Source organism: Desmodus rotundus, chromosome 7 (assembly GCF_022682495.2).
Source record: "Desmodus rotundus isolate HL8 chromosome 7, HLdesRot8A.1, whole genome shotgun sequence".
Lineage (NCBI taxonomy): Eukaryota > Metazoa > Chordata > Mammalia > Chiroptera > Phyllostomidae > Desmodus > Desmodus rotundus.
The window spans coordinates 133,821,736-133,840,495 of record NC_071393.1 but is presented as its reverse complement, the minus strand read 5'-3'; the positions used below and the strand labels follow the sequence as shown (position 1 = coordinate 133,840,495).

The window sequence follows — 18,760 nt, the reverse complement described above, 5'->3', positions numbered from 1 at the left end:
TGAAATGGACACACACAGCCTGGGAGAGTCTGGGGGAAGAATGGGGGCCTGGCGGCGCCCCTTTCTGTTTGCAGAGACCCACAGATGCTTGTACTGGGCCCTAGAGTGGCACTGTGTTAGAGACCATGGCCTGGTCTCACTGTTGTCCTGACAAGGTGGGGCTGCTTGTGACCGAGGGCTTAAAGGGCCAAGATGCTGGATATTTCTTAGATCCTAGCTCAGGGTACAGGGTCTGTTGGACCATGGGTATTCTAGGGGGCTTGGCACCTCTTGCTGGACCCTGGGGGTTGTGGGTCCTTTGGGAGGTGGCTCTGGCTTTGCTTCCGGAGCCTATCTCAGCTTGGGGCCCTCTTGACCTCCTGCAGTCCTACCTGGTCCTGCCCAAGCCTGTCCAGCCACAGTGCTGGGAGCAGAGACGTTCTCTCCAGCCACCCAGCAGCCTCACCTCTGGCACTTTGTCTTTGCTGCCCCAGGGGGGTGTTAGAGACGCTCCCGGGAGGTCTTGGCCAGGGCACCCCTCGTTCCACAGTCTGCAGATGATGCACTCAAAACCCTTCTAGACAGAGGCTTCGTTTTTCTCTCAGGAAGTTCAGCAAGAGCTGCCAACCAGGGAGGATCAGGGGACTGAGACAGGCCACCAGAACCACCAGGAGCCACACATATCGGGGCGGAGGCCCCCACAAGTGCAGCGGCGACCCTCTTCGCAACTCCCCTGGTGAGTCTGGTGTCCTATGCTCACCCCTCTTTCCCCCAGGAGCAGCTCTGTGCTTCCTTCTGGGAGTGCGTGCTTTAGGCAGCTGTTCCCTCTGATGTCCTGGAGTGGGAAAGACCCACAGCCTCCCCACTTAAGACCCGAAACCCTTTTTTCTGCCCACTCTCTCTGGGGTCCAGGAGTCCGCTCAGGGGGCCTCCTTGCCTGCCGGGCACTCCACTTCCCTGGGGCTTCACACTCAAAGCTACGCCCCTCCGGCTCATCCTCTCCCATCCTGCCTCCTCCTGAACGCCTGCCTGCAGAGACGGGCTGATGGGCGGGGGAAGGAGGTCCTGAATCTGTATGGACCTCCCTGGGCACTCCCCCAGTCCCTTATCCACAGTTGGTCCCTTAAAGGTAAGCCGGGTCGCGCTGTTTCCTGCTAACCCCCCACTGCTTTCCCAGCCGCCTTAGAACCCTGCGGGAGCGGGCCCTGGGGCCTCATCTCTCTTCCCCTTCCCCAGCCCCCTCCCAGCCTTACTAGCCTTCCTTGAAGAGACCACTAACCAGCCACTTCTAGGGCCTCTGCACTAGCTTTTCCCTCCACGTAGAGCGCCCTTCCGCCTCATCTGTGTCCTCTTCGCTCAGACCTCAGACTACATGCACCTCCTCAGAGGTCCTCCTGACCGCAGGACCTAAAGTAACCGACTGTCACTTCCTGTGACAGCAGCTGGTCTTAATCCTGTGCGCGAACAGCACTTCGGGCAGCCTCGTAGTCATCTGATTTATCTGCTCTCCTGCCTGCCCGCCCGCCCGAGTGACAGTTCCCTCGGAGAGCGCGGCTTCTGCGGTCGTCCTCCGCAGACCCCGGGGGTCTAGAGCAGGCTGGGCTGGAGCAGTGCTGGCTGCGTGGTTCTGGGATGGAAATGGGGCACCAGCTGCTGCTGCGGCGCGCGCTCCGGGTCGAGAGCGCGGGTTTTAGCTCAGTTGCGGGTCCCTGGGGACGCACGCCCCCCTCCGCTTGGCTCCCAGCAGACGCGCCTTAAATGCGCTCCAGGGACACGAAGATAACGAGGCGGACTCACAGGCGGTGGAAAGGGGCGAGGCTGCCGGTGGGGAGGAGGCTCTGCTGCCGGCTCGGCGCCTTGCGACCCCAACCTTAAGGCCCCAGTGGTCTCCACCTCGCAAAACAAAGATTCTCCCCAGAGTCCTTGGGACCCGCGGACGGGTGGGCTGAGAGCGGTGCTCTCAGCGTCGCTCGGGGCGGGGGGGCATATTCCCGGCGCCCTCGACTCCCTCGGGGCAGGGAAGAGGGTACAGACGATGCTCTGGGACGCGGCTGGTGAGGCCCGGGTCCTCCGCGTGCGCCGACGCCGGAGCCACAATCCCCGGGTAGAGTGGAGACGCAGCCCCTCTGCGCGCTCTGGCAGGGGACAGGGTGGTGTGGGGGTGGCGGAGCCCGGGGCAGGGTAGGGGACAAAGAGCCGCCCTGCCGCCGGGAGAGCGACCCCTGTGTCAGAGTCCTATTGTTCGTCGGAGCTCAGACTACGCTGGACTCTGGTGCCCCGGGAGGGAGAAGGGGACCTATCCCCCGGGTCGAGGGTGTTTGTTTATTTGGGGCGAAGGAGGGTGGGCGGGGTACGCTGGCTTGGGAAGGGGCTCGGAACGCTTTTCAGCGCGTCTCCTTTAAGGGAAGCCCGGCCCTACCTTTTCCCACCGTCGCCCTCCCCGCACTGTACCTGCATTTTAAAAGCGCCCTGTAGCCCTGGGATTGGCCCAGGCCGCGTCCTCCGGCGCAGAAACTTGAACCGCCAGGGGGAGGAGGGAGTGTTAAAAGCCCAGTGGGTGGACTGTACCATTTCCGCAGCGTCCCCTTCGTGAGCCCCGCCCCTCCCACACACCCCCGGAGAGACCCAATCGGACGCACGGGAGGGCGGGACCGCGGCTCCAACGCGCCTCTGTCAGGGCGTCGGGCGGGCGAGCGCACAGCCGTGGGGGACCTCGGGGCTCGGAGCCCGCTCCCTGGGAGGCGGGGCCGGGCCACGGTGCCCCGCCTCCTCCCCGCCCGGAGTGGGCGGGGCGGCCGGGGCTCCCGGAGCTGGGCCGGGGGCGGGCCTCCGCCTGCTTCACCCGAGCCCGGAGAGCACCCGGCACGGCGGCCGCCGACACGGCAGCGATCCTCGCTCGCTGATACCCGAGACGCGCGGGGTCCCGAGGGCCCGGGCGGGCGCTGCGTGAGGACTCGCGAGGCGGCGTGGGGCGGGCCGCACGCGCCCCCGCCTGCCCCCCGCCCGCGCGCGGACCGGCCCAGCGCAGCCCCGGCGCGGGGAGCGCCGGCCGGGCGAGGGCGCGGGCGATGCCGCGGTGACGGCCCAGCCATGGCGAAGCCCCCTGCGGCGGCGGCGGCGGCGGCGTCGGAGGAGCTGAGCCAGGTGCCGGACGAGGAGCTTCTGCGCTGGAGCAAAGAAGAGCTGGCGCGGCGGCTGCGGCGCGCCGAGGGCGAGAAGGTGGGCCTCATGCTGGAGCACGGCGGCCTGATGCGCGACGTGAACCGGCGGCTGCAGCAGCACCTGCTGGAGATCCGCGGCCTCAAGGACGTGAACCAGCGGCTGCAGGACGACAACCAGGAGCTGCGTGAGCTCTGCTGCTTCCTCGACGACGACCGGCAGAAGGGGCGCAAGCTGGCGCGCGAGTGGCAGCGCTTCGGGCGCCACGCGGCCGGCGCCGTGTGGCACGAGGTGGCCCGCTCGCAGCAGAAGCTGCGCGAGCTCGAGGCGCGCCAGGAGGCCCTGCTGCGCGAGAACCTGGAGCTCAAGGAGCTGGTGTTGCTGCTGGACGAGGAGCGCGCGGCGCTGGCGGGGGGCGCGGGCGGCGCGGGCGGAGGCGGCGGCGGCGGCGCGGGTTCCCGCAGCTCCATCGACAGCCAGGCCAGCCTGAGCGGGCCGCTGGCCGGCGGCACGGCGGGCACGGGGGCCCGCGACGTGGGCGACGGCAGCAGCACGTCAAGCGCCGGCAGCGGCGGCAGCCCGGACCACCACCACCACGTCCCGCCCCCGCTTCTGCCCCCAGGGCCGCACAAGGTCCCCGACGGCAAAGCCGTGGCCACGCGCAGGTCCCTGGACGACCTGTCGGCGCCACCTCACCATCGAAGCATCCCCAATGGCCTGCACGGTAAGAACACCGGCGGGACAGCGCGGGTCACAGCCCCTTCCCCCACTCCAGACCTCCTCCAGCCGGCATCCAGACCAGGGCCGGGAGATCTCGCGCCCGCCCGCAGTAGGGCTTTGGGTGGTGTTTTTCTGACAAAGTGATCGAGGCAGGTCCCTGCCCAGCTTCTCGTGGGCAGCCGGGTGGGACCGCCAGACCCCAGGAAAGTTTCTCTCCTGCGGGGTTATCAGTGTCAGTGTCCGGCGCTGCACGCAGGGCTGGCCTGGGGGCGCCTCCTCTCTGCCTGGAAATCCTTGTCCGCCAGCAGGAAGCTCGAGTTAAAAAAATGAATGCCCTTCTTAGCGCAAGTGAATTTCCCTCTTATTGGGAGCAACAGGCTGCCCCAAACGAGACCTGCATCCACGTGTGAGCTGGGGCTGGGGTAATGCCTGGGCCTCCTGCTGCTGCCTGTGGGCTGGAAAGAAGCACAGGCAGCAGCCAGGTTGAGACCCCGAGGCAGCCGGGCCAGAGGACCCAGGCTCAGAGCCTTCCTGGATTCTCACTTAGCCCTGCACTTCTCAGGAAGGAGATACCTTTCTCAACGGAGGTTCTAAGACCTTCCAGAGAGATACGTGGGTCTGCCTTTGTGTTCACCGTTGTGCCTCAGTTTCCTTATCTGTAGAATGGAGCCGATGATCTCTGCCTTGGGGATTTGAGGTGGAGAGGAAGCTTCTGAAAGGATTTATAAACCGTTGGTCGCCATACAGGAAGTGCCAGGGTGGTGGGTGGCCAGGGTGTGGGTGGCAGGACCTTTGAACTCAGGAAAGCTCAGCTCCTGTCTTCCATGCCCAGGGCAGGGAGCCCCCAGCTTGGTCCGTGGAGCTGAGCCGTGGCGCTGCCTCCCTGTTTTTCCACATTTTTGATGGCTTGGCTCCCAGTTCTGGTGGCAATTGCTACTACAGTTTGCCTGGAGGTGGGAATTAAACAGCTCTTTCTGGTTCTGCTAAAGGCTCTCCTGGTTCAGAGAACATGTATTAGACCTTAAGTGACTATTCTTCCCCAGAGTGACAGCCTGAGCAGGTGAAGGACACTCTGTCTTTGGTTTGATGGCCAAATGGCTTCTGCAGGTGCTTTGGGGTGGGGGCTGGGGTGCCAACTGGACGCAGGAGGTGGGCTGCAAGTTAGTGTAGCACAGTTTTTCCTTTATTTACCTTCCCAGACTGGGAGTTCAGGGCAGGACTGGGTTGAGAGGGATATTTTGTTACTGATTAGCAATCTACGTCCACAACTCAGGTTACTTTTGGTAACTCTGTATCCAACCCCACCTCCCACCGCAGGCTTCTTAAGGCCAATGGCACTAGCGGAGAGTTAGGTGGTTTCATTTGTTGGGGTTTCAGGGTTTGGGGAATGAGGAGCCCCAGTCTGAGCCTTTCTGGCCTAAAGCCTTCTTGGGGGGTGGGGCAGCCTTGGGAGGGTCAGATTTCTGGGCTTCAGTTTCCCCAACTGCAGCATGAGGGAGGGGACTGCTGCAGTCCTGTGGCTGGGAAATGAAATGTTGCTAGTTTTCAGCTGCATCATTGAGGACACTTGGCGAGAGTGGTTCTCTGCAGGACACGGGAGGGCTTGAGTGTCTCAGCATATTTGTAGGGAAGTTCTCTTGTAGTTGCCAGGGATGCAGGAGTGGAGGACTGGGCTAGACCTGAGATGTTCTCCCAACATGGATAGGATGCCTGGAAACAGGGACAAGGCCCTCTTCTTACAAATGGCCTTTTCTGTCCTCGGACCTGTAGTTTAAGCTGTGTGAAGAGCAAGGCTGGAGACGGGACCAGTGAGCCCCGGCCTGGGTGGTGGGGAAAGTGGAGTCAGACACAGGGCTGGTGCCTTTCGGACCTGGTCTCAGCTCATCCTCACCGGAGCCCTGGGAGAGGTAGCATTATCCCCACTTTACAGACAAGCAAGTGGAGGCACAGGGGTCTGAGCGTGGCTGGCGATGGGGCCACCAGGGTCCTCCCCTGCCTGGGCGGTGGGCTGGCTTGCATCTCTGGCCTCTAGTCACGGTGGCTGATCCTGTTAATTAGCAGACAAGGGTGATCCCCTATTCCTGGTTCCTGATCCAGGCTTGCCCTCCTTCTCCCATCCTGGGAAGTGTCACTTCCTTATTGGTGACCACTGAGCAGATGGTCGATAACCCCTTTCTCCAGAGGGGTCAGGCCATCTTGGATTTGAACCAATCCCTGTTCCTCCTCTTCGCTCTGCAAGTTACTTGGCTTGACTGAGCCTCTCTGCTCTTCTGGGTGGGTAAGTTCAGAGTGCCCTCTTTATCCGTGGGGGCGAGGGAGGCCAGGGTCTGCACACAGTAGGTCTCAGCAGTTGTCAGAGTCCTTGAAATGAATATTTCTTCCAAGGCTCCTTGTGAAAAACCAGTAGGGACCCTTCTGGGGGCTTGCCAAGCAGACTTCTTTACAACTGTTCTCCGTTTAGACAGCCAGCTCATCCGAATGTGTGGGCCCATGTCTGGCTGCACCTGCCAGTGAGCCTGGGGAATGGGGACCCTGTCGTCCTCCCTTGGGAGCTGCGGGGTACCTGCCGCTGGCTGGGTGCCCTGGGAGGCCCAGGAGGCTGTGGTGGGAGGTGGCCCATCTGTGTGCAGGGCAGTCGTGGCAGGGCTGCTGGCCGGCCTCTGAAGAGTGCAAACGGCACCCTCCACCCCCACTGGTTTTGACTGAGGGCCGGATGAAATCTGGACTGCAGCGTCTTCACTGTGACCCAGTGGGGCAGACTGAGGCAGGTGAACCCCAAACGCCAGAAAGCCAGGTTTGCCCCCTTGAATGGATGCGGTTTTCAAACAAAAGCATTTCCAGCAGTTCCCGCTTGCCCTTCCCCCATCCTTCTTGCCCCACCTACCCGAACAGCCCCACCCCCACCCCCCAGCTCGTCCCAGTGCAAGTCAGCTCTGTTCCCTTCCCCCACCACTGGGGCCGCTCCCCTTTAGCTAACTTAGGGACACCAGGACCTGCAGCAAGCCTTTGTATAGCCCTGTTTACTTTTAAAAGTTTGGATTAAAAATTTGAGCTTCTCAAAATAAGATGGGTTTGTTCTCTGGCTTGTGTTTTTTGTTGGTTTAAAGGGAGGGTGGAGCGGGGGTGGTCTGGGCCTTCAAGGAGATGGATCGTGCTGGCCCTGAACAGGTTTTCACATTGGGCCACCCAGCTCCGGGCCTCCTGGGCAGGACTGGCTAATGCGGAGGCTTTTCCTAAACCCAGGGTAGCCCGGGAGCAAAGGTCAGTGAAGACCGTGGGCTGGTTAGATGAGCCTTTTCACTCCCTCCCCAACCTGATCCTGACCATCCACCGACAGTCTTGGGGTGCTGGCCTTGCACAAGAGGACTCACAGGCAGGTAACCCAGGGGAGGGCCAGCGTGTGGCCAACATGTCACCATTCACCACAGAGAGCTTCCCAGCCCCAGCTCCATTCTGTTCAGAGCGCCCATATGGTCCCATGTCATAGACGGGCAAACGGAGGCTTGGGGAGGGGTGCCGTGACTTTCTCTGGGTCCCGCTGGTCTGGGATCGGTCTTGGGTCTCCTGTGTCAGAGTCAGCCTTCTGCCTGGTGGCTGCTGCCCTCTGGGCCAGGATAGTCTGGCTGGGTGGGGCTAGAGGGGCCCCCAAGGGAGGCCTGCCCGCAACAGAAGGCCTCCCTGGAGCTGGTCCTTGGACCAGGACCTGTAGGTGGACACAGAGCGGGTGGGGAGGGAGCCGCAGGGGTGGGACATGTGGGACAGAGGTGTGGCACCCCTTCCACAGCAGTGGGACCATGAGCCTCATCCTGGTCTCCTCCCTCGAGCCTGTACAGGTAAGATCGAGAAGGCAGGTGTGGTGCATGCTCCAAGGTGCGGGGGCCCACCTCACATGGGCTTTCATTCTTTCGCTGGACTCTGCCAGGGTGGCTTCCCTTGGCCAGGGGCCCCACCAGGCCCGTCACCTGTTGGCCTGGCCTCTGAGCCCAAAGGACACAGTCGTGGTTTAATGCTGGCCCTGGAGCAGCACGGTTGGCAAGGAAGCCCTCTGTGGCTCACAGTCTGTGTTTCCCTGGGGACTCTCCACACCACGCTTGTCGTCAGCACAGAGCATCGGAAGCCGGGGACCTTAGGTCAGTTCTGGCACCTCCGTGGGCCTCTGCTTTCTCATCTGCAAAGGGGGAAGCTGTTAGGTGGCCCCGGGGGTGAGGGGAGACAGAGTGGAGCAAGGTGTGCACACCTGGAAGTGTAGCTGTCTCCTGACACGCTGATCCCCCTCCTTGTGGCCGCAGCACTCAGCGCCGGGGGTGCTGAGGGGCAGTGCCGCCCGCTGGTCAGGGCTCTGGCTCCCGCTCTAGGTCAGAGAGGCCTGGGGCAGTTCCGGCCTTGCCCCCTGCTGCGTGAGCCCAGCAGCTCCTGAACTTCTAATCCTCAGTTTCCTCATCTGTGTCCTGAGGATAGATAATAATACCCTGGTGCTAGAGCTGGGCCTCAAAGGTCAGGTTCAGTGGCCTCCACTGCCACCTGGACCCCTGCAGACTTGCCTTCCTGGGTGAGCACAGGACTCTTGTGCCCACTGTGTGTCAGAGCCAAATGAGTCCTTGTTTGGGGGAAGGGCAGGGCGAGGGCACTCCAGCAGGGGCGGGCAGCATGAGGTCTGCCAGGGGGCCAAACCACAGGGGCCCAGGGCCGGGCCTGGGAGGGAGGTGCTCTTGCAGCTTGTTTCGGGCGCTGGGAGCCTTGTCATGTGAGCAGAAAGAACTGGAATGCTGAGCCAGGAGAAGGAAAGCCTCGGGGCCCGGGAGCTGCTGCCAGCGTATGGGGGTGGTGCTGTCAGCCCCGGGATGTGAGCGCTGTGTGCACCCCAAGGGCACAGGCTGAGTTCCAGTGGGTCAGATGGCAGCACCCACAGACAAGTGTGGACCTGGCAGACTGTGTTGCCTCTGGAGGTGGGGAGCTGCCCGGCAGGGGCGGGATACAAGCACTGGCTTGGACACCTGGGAAGGGGCATCGCTGAACGCAGTGTGAGGGGAGTAAAGACTCGTTGTGCAAGCAAAGACTACTGTGTGCTGTCGGGAAGCAGGAGGGTGGCCGAGTTGCGGGGAGAATTTGCCCTGCGAGCAGGGAGGGAGACGACAGCAGGCAGTGAATTGCACGGTTACTGTGTCAGACTTCTGAGCACCCCGTACAGTGATCTGTGGGTCCTGGCTCGGGGAGTGGTGGCACAGGACTACTCATCTGGTGTGTGTCCTGGTGTAGGCTGGGCAGGGGACACCAGGGGAGGAAGTTTGGGGCCTCTCGGGTGGCTGTAACGGGGACAGCGGCCATGAGAGAGAACCTCTGCAGGCTCGCAGACCTGGCAAGTCTGCCCCAAAGCCCAGCCCTCTGTCTGCCTCCATATGACCTCTGACCTCTGAGGTCCGGCAGCCCTGAGCTGCCAGGCTCAGGTAGGCCAGCACTGTAGGTGATGTGCTTTCTGCAGCCTCACTCTGTCTGGTCACAGAAATGTCTTTGCCACAGCCAGCTTGCCCACACCTGCCACCTGGGTTCCATGCAGGGACCACTCTGAGACTTCACAGCTGGGGCGTGGGTAGTTCTCATCTCCCTGGAGCACGAGGAGGGGGCTCCAGGGGGCTGCCCTTGGCGACAGAGGAACACGCTTGTCTGCTAAGGGATGTGACAGTCCCTCCATGGTGAAAAGTTGGGAATGGTTCCCCTCCTACCAAGTCCCCGGAGCCCCTCATTGTCACACATCGCCACTGTCCCCTGCCTCCACAGGTTGGTGGGGGCAGGTGGGCAGAGGGTTTGGGGCAGTTCTGACGCTGGGTGTCCCCCCACCCCCCACCCCGGTGATGGACGCCTGCTCCTGAACAAGTCTCTGCCAGGCTCCAGCTCTCTGGGGGGCAGGGCAGCAAGATGAGGGGTTTTACGGATTTTCCTGTAAGCTCCCTGGGGCTCACCCTGCAGAGAGGTTTAACCGGAGGTGTGGAGCATCGGCTCAGTCTCCAGACGTGGAGGCCTCAGCTGGGGAGGAGGGAGGGTGTTCCCCTTCCTCCTTCCTGCTTCCCTGTCCACCAGAGGCTGAGGCCGTGTGTCATTTGTTGTTTCCTGGATTCAAAGACGGGCTTTTCCCTGCTCTGTGGCAAGGCGGGTGTGTCTTAGGGTATGTGTGTGTGTTTCCTGAAGGGCGACCTCACTCACTCGGGAAGAGCTGCAGGCCCCACTGATCCCCACCCCTGTCCCCACCCCCACCCTCTGGGGCTGAGAAGGCTTGGGCAGTTAGGCAGGTCCCATCAGGTCAGTGGGGCTGGGGCGGGGCCAGGAGCTCCCGTCCAAGGGACCCCGGAGCCTGCACTGCCTGGATGACGCTCTCTTGCTCTCCTCCTGGTTGACAATTTGTTACACACATTTTACTCTCCAAAGCGGGCCCTGGTTTGTCTCTCAGCCTCTTCAGGGTGCTGGGAGATCAGTGGAGGGGGTGGCTGGAGGGGACCTGATATGGGTGGCAAAGGGGGAGCAGGTTAGTACAAGCAGAAGAGAGCAGGGAGAGCCCAGGCGTGGCAGAAGGAACAGCTGGAGCCCAGGCACACAGCAGGCATGTGCCTGGCACAGCTGGCTCGCTGGGGTGACTGGCAACTGGGAAGCAGGGGTTGGGGCGTGAGCAGGGCCAGGGTAGGTGGAGTCTGGGCAGCTCCTCCCACTGCACCTGGGCCCCCCCCGGCCCCCCCCCCCCCCCCCCCCCCGCCCCGGCCCCGGCCAAGTCCCTGGGTTGGGCTTTTCCACCTGTGGGCACTTTGGGTATGGCCTTTTTTTTTCTTAGCATAAAACAATTTTTTAAATTATTTTATTTTATTTTACTTTTTAAAAGATTTACTTATTTACTTTCAGAGAGAGGGGAAGGGAGGGAGAAAGAGAGGGAGAGAAACCATTGATCAGTTGCCTCTCACATGCCCCAAACTGGGGACCTGGCCTGCAACCCAGGCATGTGCCCTGACTGGGAATCGTGAACTGGTGACCTTTCGGTTCTCAGGCCGGTGCTCAATCCACTGAGCAACACCAGCCAGGGCTAAATTATTATTTTAAAACTTATTTTTCAATGGTAGTTGGTATACCATATTATATTAGCTTCAGGTGTATAACATAATAATTGGATGTTTATCTGCCTTACAAAGAGACGGTCCCAGCACGTCCAGGACCCATCTGGTACGTATTGATTACATTATTTATTGGCTGTATTCCCTGTGCTGTACTTTCCATCCCTGTGACTATTTTTATAGCTTGCAATTTGTCCTTCCTAATCCCTTCACCTTTTTGTCCATCTGTTGCAGCCTTTTCTGATGGGCTTTTCCAGGGGAATCCAGAGTTTTCTGTTAGGGCTGCACCTGCAATTGGATCTTCTATACAGCCCGTCCCCTCCTGTTCTCCTGCTCCCCCGCTTCATAAATACAGGTTATCTGCTGGGCCTGAGAGCAGCTGCGTCAGCCGGCACGTTCCCCACCCCTGGGGCTTTGGGGCGCAGTTGGGTCACCCAGCACTCTTCTGTGGATTGGTCAACACAGACAGAACCAGCAGCTTCTTTCCACTGGTGACCTGACCTTATGCAAGGTCCCTGCCTCTCTCTGTCCTCATTTCCCACCTGTAAAACGGGAGGCTCCGTGGACTGTGCCGGGGCTCTCAGAGACCCTGGTTATTCTCTGACTCAGCATTCCTGCGGTGGCAGAGCCACAGCAAAAACAAAGGCTGCCTGCTCTGCCCACCCTGCCTCTTGTCGGCCACATTTGTGGTTAGGTCTCTTGCTGGGCGCCCATCCTCACGGTGGGCCAGGTCTCGGGATTGAGCACTAGTGTGGTGGGGGGCAGGGTGGCTGCTGGTGGCACGGGGGCACAGCTCTGCCCCTACCTGGCTAGCCTGCCCTCGTGGAGGGCCAGAGTGAGAGCCCTGATGGAATTACCTGCCTCTGCCATGCGATCGCTGGGTGCAGGAGTAGGTGACAGGTTTGGCGCGAAAGGACAGGCCGAGCTCTGGTTCCCGGGGGTAGGGTTTGCCCGGGGCAAGGCTGCCTGTTTTTGGACCTGAGTCTCCTGTGTTGGCTGTCCTGTCTGTCTGCCAGCCCCCAACCGTCTGCAGGGCAGCGTCGGTCTCCCTGGCACGTAGCAGGTGCTCAGTAAATGTTGGGGTGAGGAACGGATGGCCGGGAGGCACTGGACAGGGTACTCTCCCTCTTGGTCAAACCACGGGGGTCACCTGCCTTTTTCGGGTGCTCCGTTTGGCACCAAATAGCCTTCAGCTGCTAACGTGAAAACCAAGCCTGCACCCGAGGGTGGTGGCTTTCACCGCTCTCCTCCCCTGTTTCCCTCTAAGTGCTAAAAGATACACACTTGCTTTTGTCACTGGGCTGCATATTAGATGTCATTTGGGAACCCTGAACAATGCCAGTGCCTAGTCGGACCCCCAGTGATGGGCTAGACTGGTCCCAGGGGCTTCAGCGGGTGTAGAAGCCCCCCCAGGTGCTCCTGGTGGCCAGAGTGGCTGTGGGAATGGAAACTCCAGGAGAAATCCTCAGTGTCAGCCAGGGGCAAAGTCGCCACCCCACCAGGGCCTGATGTGGCTGGCCCCAGTGGGGAGGAGGCTGGTGTCAGCAGGCATTAGCTGTGAGGGAGAAACGGGGGGGTTTGTGCTGTGTCCTCTTGCTGACCTTTGCCAGTCGGCAGTGCTCAGAGAGATGGCTTCAGCGTGCCCAGTGGGGCTGCCTGGCAGCGGTGGGAAGGTGGGTTTGAATCTGGCCTTGAAGTTCCTGAGCATGTGCCCCAGCCTCAAACACAGCCTGCCGGCTCCCCTGCCACCCGGGAGCTGTCCTAGACCCAGACAAGGCCCGCAGACGCCTTTGCCAGCCCCATTGTGGCGAGCTGGGCTGCCCAGACAGGTGGGGGCCTTTTAAGGCTGCGTTCGAGGGGACAGAGGCAGGCAGGGCCAGTGGCACCGAGATGGCAGCTCTGGGGAAGAGTCGACCCATTTCCAAAAATAGCCCATTGGCGCTGTCAGGGGACACATCTCTTTGTCTCCCCCAGTCTGTCTCCGGGCTGTAAGGCAAGGAGGCTCGCTCTTGTCTTGGAATCAGAGGCTCCGGAGCACCTGTCCCCACCCCCCACAAGGGCCCGATTGTGATCCGGCCCTGAATGAGCCCGTGTCACCGAGCACAGCAGCACGGCTCCTGTCCCTAATGAGCCTGCTCTGGGAGTGGCCCTTTGTGGTGGGTTCCGGCCACAGCGCCCGTGCTCGCGGCTCTCAGAAGGCTCCATTTCCCAGGTGCTTCCCATCTCCCGCAGCGGCGGGGGTGGGGGGTGGGGGGGGGCAATGGGAGGCTCCTGCCCTGCCCTTCTCCGTTTTCTGTGCTGCCCGTGTTTTCCGGAGTGTGCACACGCCACGTTCCTACCGGACAGGAATTAAACAGTGAGTTCCTCCCTCTTCCAGTGCCTTGTCTTCTGGCTGGTGAGGGCTCCCTCTCCGAGTCCCTGGCCCCTCCTAGGGGACCTCCCCCACCATTGTCTCCTAACTATTTCTTCTTCCCCTGCAAACAGGCTCCTGTTTCCTAGTCCAAAGCAACAAACACAATCCTCTCCCTTCTGTCGTCCTGCCCCTCAGGTTCCTTCCTTTCACTACCCAATGTCCCAGGAAAGCCCTGGAGGCTGGCTACCCCCCCCCCCCCCCCCCCCCCGCCCCTGTGCTTCTTGGCCCTGCGCAGCCCCGAATCCTGGGAAAGGCAGCTCTGGCCCGGTCCCGTGGCCCCTCTTGGTGGTGTTTGATGCCCACTCTGGGCTTGTCTTCTAGAACAAGACCCCCCTGAGGGCGGCTCCCAGCTGCCTCTCCGTCAGCCCCTGCCTGTGGTCACTTTGCCCCATGCTCAGCGTCCAGTCTGTCTCTACCTCTCGCTCCAGACCCTGAGGCCCAGACTTCCAGGGTCTTGCTGGTCACCATCCTGCTGACCCTGGGCCTCTGGGTTGAGGCCCCCTCCTCTCACCTCCGCTCTTGTACCCCCCACCCTCCCACATCATGGGGGAGCACCCGTGCCTCCCAGCCCCCAGCTCCTTATCCTCAGAATGAGGTCCAGAGGTCTGCAGGATCAGCCACCAAAGAAAATGGGTTTTAAAACAATGGAGGGGCAGGGCGGGGGGAATGGACACAGGCCAGCCGGCCTCTCTCCCCTCACTTCCCCCATGAGGCTGCAGCCCGGCTGCTGGCAGCCGCAGCTCCCTCTGCCCTCTGTGCCCTCGGCTCTCTGAGGCAGTGGAGGGCGGCGGGTGGTGTGGCGGGCAGTCTCGCCACTGCTCATCTCAGGGTGAAAGGAGCTGTCTGGGCCCAGCTGCAGGCCATTACTGCAGCCCGTGAGGCCATTATGCACCGCACCTGGGGTCTGGCCCCACTGGCATTCTGCCCCGTGCAGGCTCGTGAGGGCTCGTGAGGGCTCGTGCGGGCTCCCGTGGGCTCCCGTGTGTGGGGTGGAGGGGCGGGGGTTGGGGCGGCATTAGGGAGATAAAGGCAGGGCGGCGCCCGCCCCATTCCTGGGGAAGGTGCTGGCCGGGTGGGTCGGAGGAGAGCTCCTTCTAAGCCACTCTGCTCTGGAATGCAAGGACAGCCTGACATGGTAGGAGCCCTGTGGGTGGGGGTGATTCCTGCTTTCAACGCCCTGGGGGTCCCAGCACCCCCTGCAGTCCTCGGGCCCCTGGCACCTCCTGCTTCCCCTGGGGCCCATTTCCTGGCCCCGGCAGGGGCTGAGTTTTTCTGTGAGTCCGCCTCTGCTGCCTCCCCCCCCACTGCAACATTGTCCTCCGTCAGAATGTCTCTTGCTGAGGGACAGGGGCAGACAGTAGCTCCCGAGTGTGTGGGGAGGTTCCAGGGGTGCTCCCATCCTCCTGCCGAGGTCCCCACCCCATCTTGTTCTCCCCCTTGGTCCTTAATCCCCTTCTACTGAGTTCCAATCTCCACAATCCCGGGAGTGTGGCCTGGCTATGGGCAATGTGACCCGCTCCCCAGTGTGTGGGGCTGAAATGCTGTGGGATGAAAAGACCCCTTGTTTTTGGTGCAACCTAAACTCCCTGAGCAGGCGGGGCAGCGGGGGAGCTGTGGCCCAGACACAGGGGCTTCAGATGGGGGTGGGACAGGAGGGAGAGGCGAGGGCCAGCTCTGCCCTGTTCTCCACCCTGGCCCGTGGACCCCTTAACCTCGGGACCCTGATGCAACGGTGAACTCATGATTTTTCCTGGGCCACAACCTATCGCTTTTCTCAGGCTGAGTGGTCCAGGGCCCAGGAGAGACCAAAAACCACAGGAGGAGGCTCAGTGAGGAGTCTCCGGAAGCCTTTAAAAAATAAACAAATGGACGTGACAGGTGCGAGCAGTAAGAAACTCCATGTGGGACCCTGTGGTGCAGGGCGAACCTAAGGGCTCCCTCTGTGTGCTGACCGGGCGTCCGGAACACCTGGAAGTCTGTTTGTGCCTGTCCTCGGCCAGGGGGCCGACTGGCTCTGGCTCACCCCTGCCGGCCCTACGTCCTCAGCCAGCCCACCCCTTGCACCTCTGCCCTGAAGTTTTATTTACGGAGGGTTTTGGGCTGGGTAGGTTTTTTCACGCAGATCTTGGCTTCCTGAACTTCTCTCTCCTTCATTTCCTTTCTGCCTCAGTTGCTCCCCACCTCCCTTCAGCCTCAGGTGACTCATTTCTGAGATGAGGCAGGTGGACCAGGTAGGTCCACGGCTGCTCTGGTCCAGGCTCCTCCCATCCAGCTGGACCAGGGCCTTTTGGGCTTCTGGACCTTTCTGCTGCTCTGAGGCCTTCAGGGCCTGCAGCGGCCCAGTTTCCAACCGCAGGCCCTCACCTTCTAGGTGCCCCCCTCCCAGGTGCTTGCCCAGGCAGGGGAGTGATCTGACCCAGAATCGGAAGGCAGCAGCCGGGAGGGATCGTGTGCCCCCCAGCCCCCGAGGCTCTGCTTTCCCAGCCCGCCCCTAACCCTAGGCCCCTCGTGCCAACTCCCCGTGGCCCCCGCCAGCAGGAGCAGAATAAAAACAGGAGAGCCTCCTAATTTGCTTTGGAATTGCTCCCTTCTGGTGACTTTCAAGTGGGTCTGTGGGCTCTCTTCTAACAGTTGTGCCTTGGTGCCGAGTGAAGCTGGCCAGCCATCTGGGTCCTGGACTGATGGGCAGTGCCTAGCCAACGACATTTGACTTTAAAAGTTGCTAATTTACTGGCTTGCTGCTGGTGGTTTTGTTGTCTGGGTGTCAGTGAGGGGAGGGGGGAGTCCTGTTATCAGCTGAGAGGTGCCTCATCCCCACTCGCCCCTCACCCTTCGCTGGTTTGCTGATTGGCGACTGAAAGAAGTGGGAAGGCCATCCCAGTTGAAGACCGGTCTCAGAGGCCTGGGTGGGCTTGGGGAGTGCAGAGGGGGGCTTTGGGTGAGGGGTGGCCAGGGTGAGCCGGGAGGCTGGACTGGGCTCCCGTGTTCTCCACACGGACTGGGGAGCAGAGGCTGATGGGAGAAACTCAGCTTTGTTTGTTCGTGGAGCAGACATTTGTGCCCCCGCTGGTGGGGCGGGACGCCAGGCTGGAGGGACCACCTGCTGCCTGTCCTACCGCTGATCTGGGAGGGCCTTCAGGGGAGAGGCACGAGCAGACTGCAGAGACAGGGCACAGGTGTGGAGGGGTGCTTCCTGCAGGTGCGCCTGCTCTCTGCCCAAATCTGGTGCACGTGGGGCCAGGCCCACGTGGTTCCAAGGCCGCTGCCCGTGGGGCCAGGCCCACGTGGTTCCAAGGCCGCTGCCCGTGGGGCCAGGCCCACGTGGTTCCAAGGCCGCTGCCCGTGGGGCCAGGCCCACGTGGTTCCAAGGCCGCTGCCCGTGGGGCCAGGCCCACGTGGTTCCAAGGCCGCTGCCCGTGGGGCCAGGCCCACGTGGTTCCAAGGCCGCTGCCCGTGGGGCCAGGCCCACGTGGTTCCAAGGCCGCTGCCCGTGGGGCCAGGCCCACGTGGTTCCAAGGCCGCTGCCCGTGGGGCCAGGCCCACAGCTGATCCAGTTTGACCAGCATGGCCCTCAGGCTGGGGAGCAGTAGGTGACAGTCTGATACTGTTGGGGGTCAGAGGGCTGTAAACCCCCCCCTTCTCTTCCCTCCCTCTGCTTTGCCACCTGTGAAGTGGACCCTTGGGTTAGGGATCTCTATAAGGGCCACCGCATAGGGGGTTGGAATAAATCCAGGGGCCACGTCTTTGACTCCCCCCCCCCCCCCCAATAAGGAAACTAACAAACGCAGTCTCCCTCGGAGGCCTTGAACGGGCCAGTTCGGACCATTGACATCAGGTGATTCTTAGAGGATGGCGGGGAGAGAGTCTGGGAAGGGAGAGTGACCGATGGCAGCGCTGTGTGGGCCGAGGGAGCCCTGCCCTGCACCCCAGGTGCCAGTGACGCCGGCCTCTCCCAAAGCAGGTGGCTGCGTTGGGTGCACTCCTTTCTCCTCTCCTTAGATTTTATCCTTTTAATTCCTAGTGTGGCTTCGAGCCCGTGAGCCCAGGAGGGGAATCTGGTGAGGAGGGGAAGCTGCCCTGGTAGGGGATGGTGAGTGGGCTTCGAGGGGCTGGTGGGCCTGGCCAGGATCTTGGCCACCGCTCTGAGTGTTCCTGCCCTGTTGGGCCTGTCCCTGTCAGCCCCGCCCTGGGTCAGAAAGGCAGGGGCCCTCGTGAGCTCTGCAGGTTCGCCTGGGGCTGTGGGGCTCTGGCTGTGGCCTGCCAGCCCCGAGGCCACCTGCTATCATTTGGGGCTGTTGGGGACCTGGACCAGAGCAGCAGGAACAGTGGAGGGGGCAGCTGCTGGGGGCTGGGGGAGCCTCACCAGCCCCCATTCCCTGCAGCTCAGACAGGGAAATGCTTGTGAGCGAGAGTGATGAGTTGGCATGTGGGAATGATGCCTCGTGAAAGAGACTGCTTCCTAAAAACGCACACATTTATCATTAAGGGGCTTCAGAAGGAACCCTCGGTGCTGTGGGGGCCAGGTGGGTTGGCGTCAGCCCCACAGCACAGGTGAGGAAAGGAAGCCACCCAAGCCCATGGGATGTCACAAGTGCCATGCAGGCCCATCCCTGTGTCTCAGTTTCCCACCCACATGCTGGGTGGAGAGTGGAGGTTGGGGCGGCCCAGAACCCCTGGCCGGGCCTCCTCAGCTTTGTGCTGTGGCGGAGTGCCACCAGCCATGAGGGGTATCAGTGACAGATGGAACCTGTGACCCAGCCTGCACCCCACTTGTCTCTGCTCAGGAGACAGATGGGGTTTGGAGTCTCTGAGTTGGCTTCTGTGTGTGTGTGTTGGGGTGGGGGGCGTGTTTTCTGTAGGAGCCCTGGAGGGGTCAGGGGCCTGTCCTGGAGCCCCTCTTCAGGCTTCATCTGTAAGGGACCCCTGAGCTCCTTAAGCCCTGCCCGTGTCTGGGCCTTAGTCACATTGGGTGGTCGTTACTGCTTGGGCTGTACGTTCCCCAAGGCAGGGAGCCGGGTTCCTACCCTCGGCCTCCTGGGGCCTCACCCACAAGGGGTGACCATGAGGGCATGGGTCTTTGAGAGTGGACGAGGACACACGGGGGGCAGAGCCTGGCAGTGGGGTGGAGGAAGAAGTTAGTGCCTGGCTGTGCGCACCCTGCCCCTGTGATCCTGGGTGAGTCCTGCCACCTCTGTGAGCCTCAGTTTCCCTTTGGGGAAACCAGACCGCTCAGCTGTCCTCCATGCCTGCTGGGGGAAATGAATGAGGGTTTATGAAGCGCAGCAACCTGCCGTGCCTGCGTCGGTGACGACTGAGACCACCGATGTTCGTTTTTAGACTGAGCAGCCTCTCCTCTGACCGGCTCCTGGTGTGTGCCCAGCCAGCCCAGCCAGTCACT

At 61.8% G+C, this 18,760-nt stretch overlaps 1 protein-coding gene and 1 long non-coding RNA gene across 6 annotated transcripts in view; both read left to right on the top strand.

Annotated features, from left to right (window-relative positions):
- Positions 1-2,763: 2,763 nt before the first annotated feature.
- CCDC85C (coiled-coil domain containing 85C) overlaps positions 2,764-18,760 on the top strand; it is a 68,155-nt gene continuing 52,158 nt past the window's right edge. For 2 of the 5 annotated variants that reach the window (XM_053927861.1, XM_053927857.1), the window contains exon 1: positions 2,765-3,862. In XM_053927861.1, the coding sequence (XP_053783836.1) occupies positions 3,070-3,862 (793 nt within the window). In that variant the 5' untranslated portion in view covers positions 2,765-3,069. Of the gene's footprint in view, positions 3,863-18,760 lie in introns of all 5 variants that reach the window. The other 3 variants (XM_053927860.1, XM_053927859.1, XM_053927858.1) reach the window with 3 other exon arrangements.
- Positions 14,397-15,569, top strand: LOC128781319 (uncharacterized). Its single transcript, XR_008427265.1, has 3 exons — positions 14,397-14,497; positions 15,141-15,240; positions 15,533-15,569. It is a non-coding gene; the product is annotated as an uncharacterized lncRNA (long non-coding RNA).